The sequence below is a fragment of the Mastomys coucha genome, unplaced genomic scaffold, assembly GCF_008632895.1.
Source record: "Mastomys coucha isolate ucsf_1 unplaced genomic scaffold, UCSF_Mcou_1 pScaffold20, whole genome shotgun sequence".
Lineage (NCBI taxonomy): Eukaryota > Metazoa > Chordata > Mammalia > Rodentia > Muridae > Mastomys > Mastomys coucha.
In genome coordinates this window covers 142871102-142873837 of record NW_022196903.1, presented here as the reverse complement: position 1 = coordinate 142873837, position 2736 = coordinate 142871102, and the positions used below count along the sequence as shown (strand labels likewise).

At 40.6% G+C, this 2736-nt stretch overlaps 1 protein-coding gene across 2 annotated transcripts in view; it reads left to right on the top strand.

The window, feature by feature from the left end:
• Positions 1 to 2736, top strand: part of Ipo8 (importin 8) — a 67923-nt gene that overhangs the window by 15467 nt on the left and 49720 nt on the right. For both annotated transcript variants that reach the window (XM_031383955.1, XM_031383956.1), the window contains exon 5: positions 777 to 933. In XM_031383955.1, coding sequence (XP_031239815.1) covers positions 777 to 933 — 157 coding nt within the window. The remainder of the gene's footprint in view (positions 1 to 776; positions 934 to 2736) is intronic.

Sequence of the window (2736 nt, the reverse complement as noted above, 5' to 3'; positions counted from 1 at the left end):
CTCAGAAATCCACCTGCCTCTGCCTCCCAAGTGCTGGGATTAAAGGCATGAGCCACCACTGCCCGGCGTAGTTTTTGTTCTTTTAAGTGATAGTTTAGAAAGTTTTATAGGATTTCTATTTCAAAAATAATTTTAGATTGGCAGCCATACAAGTGAACTGAGAACACCCAGGCTTGTAAAGTATATTTACTCTCAGTGAAGGGTGATATGAGAAAATTTTCTCCCTGTTATTTATCATAAAGTATGATGTGTCTAAGCTAGCCAGCCGATCAGCTTTCATTTTATAGGATGAATTATGATTTGATGAGAGTTAACTTAAATATAGACAAATTCCCACATAAAATTACTAAGTAATCTTGGATTAGCCCGCCCTTCCTCCCTCCCTCCCTTCCTTCTTCCTTTCTTCCTGTTGCTGCATAACAAACTAACCCATGGCCTTTTTCATAAGCCACATCCCCAGCCCTTGCCATTTTTCAGACATTTTGCTTTGTAAGTTCAAGCTGGCCTTGAAATCATGATCCTTCTGTCTTAGTTTCTGAGAACTGGGATTGTAGTTGTTCAGTGTGGGACTCTTAAACTAGTCCCAACTTTTGAACAAAGATTTTGTGACCATCTGAAACAAGAATTTATCCTTTCATTGCAACAACTGCATAGGACATTGAAGCCTGTTTCATTACTTTCTATTTTGTATGGTTAACAAGTCTTTTTCACTCAGTGTTTACAGCTCACTGGGAAGGAGAAATCATCCCCTTCTTATTCTCTCTTTGCTCATGCAGATATAAAAAAGCAGAAGAAAGAGAGCCTCTTCTGGCAGCCATGCAGATATTTCTGCCTAGAATTCAGCAGCAAATCCTGCAGCTGCTTCCGGATGCCTCCCATTACTCGGTGTTGCTGCAGAAGCAGATTCTGAAAATCTTCTATGCTCTCGTTCAGGTCAGTTCGACTGCAGAAGACAAACATGGAAGAACCTTGTATTTGTGTGTACCCTGTAGAAGCATCAGCCATTATTTAGAATCATATTTTTACCTTAGGAGAATCAGGCTCAGAGAAATTTACTATTAGCCATGATTACTGGGCATCCAAAGTTCAGTTTGGTGTTTGTGTGCTGTCTCTCTTGATGTAAAGTCCCAAATTATAAAGAACCCCAGGTGTTGCTTGACCTAAAACTTGAGTTTAGATTCAGGTGCCTTGTTTGCTGGTTAGTTATGATTATAGGAGGAGAGGAAAGAAGTAGAGTCCCTCTTAATGGGAGATCATATTGATGGCTTTTTCTCCTCTTCAGCCACATTTAAGCCAACACAGATTTAGTGGCTCTTGTGGAGGAGGGTCCCTGTAGGCTTTATAGCAGGCAGGGGAAAACCATCAGGGGGTGGTAAGAGTGAAACCCAGATCAGCTTGGTTTTGGTGTCTAATCCAGATCATTTTACTTTAGCCATATTTAAGCATAGCACAATTTTAGAAAGAGTATTCAGATAGCAATTCAGGCCTATGAGTATGACAAAACTTAAGGCATGTTTACATCGAAGCTTTTTACAAAGTACACTTGTGGCTTCATCAAGGTAAACATAATGCCTGGCCCTAAGATAACACAGAAATCACTTAGGCTGTTGTACAAATGATATATCTCACAAGAATGAGTTTCATGGCATGGAAGTAAAGCTCAAGGTTTAAGAGAAAAAAGGTCTGGTATAAACAAATATAATATTCTGGGGGTTATGGGCAGAGCCTGGCCCAACAGGTAGCAAAAGATCACCAGGTTGTAAACTACATTTTCCCCAGCGTTCCAGGAGAAACAGCCAAATATCTTTTCCCTTTGGAGAGATCAGCTGTGTATTTAACATTTCCTGGCTTTTCCTGTGCTTATCTGTGTGCACATGGCCCTTATGCCCGCCACATGTTTTCTTTGACTTAAGCTATAAGGGCTACTAGTATGGTAATTTAAACATAATTAGAAGAACATTGGAGAGATGACTCAGCAGTTAAGAGCACTGACTGCTCTTCCAAAGGTCCAGAGTTCAATTCGCAGCAACCATATGTTGGCTCACAACCATCTGTAATGGGATCTCATGCCCTCTTCTGGTGTGTCTGAAGACAGCTATGTTGTACTCATCATATACATAAAATAAATAAATAAAATCTTCAAAAAATAATTAGAAGATAGGGATGGAAAGTTTTTAAAATTTGAGAATATTTAACATTGATTTCAGCCTGGGAAGAAGAATTGGGGTCAACCTAAATATGAATGGATTAAAGCTCTGTTCTGTGTTCTCTTTATAATTCCTTTTGAGTTTGGTTTATTTGAGCTAAGGAAGCAGGAGAGCTGGAATCTGTTCTTCATTTTGACTTGGACATCTTTGCACTATCTTAGTATCAGTACATGGTTGGAGTTATATTATCCTACTATTCATATATGTTAGCATCAGGGCCTCCAAAGCCTGTGGTGTCGCATGAGCCGGTCTCACAGACCTGTTGCCAGGGCAACAGCCACCATATTCCCAGAAACCATTGGGCTCACCTCCCACTTTTACCTGCGGCCACTATGTCAGAACCCATATATATATATACACGGGAACATTCCTCCATCTCTCTCCCTCCTCTCTTTCTGCTACTGTCCCCTCTCTCCCTCTCAATTAAACCTCTTAACACGTGGAACTGTTTGGGCCTAGTATGTGGTATGTTCTGACGCAACCCACCGTTCTAACACACATACACACACACACACACGCCACACACACA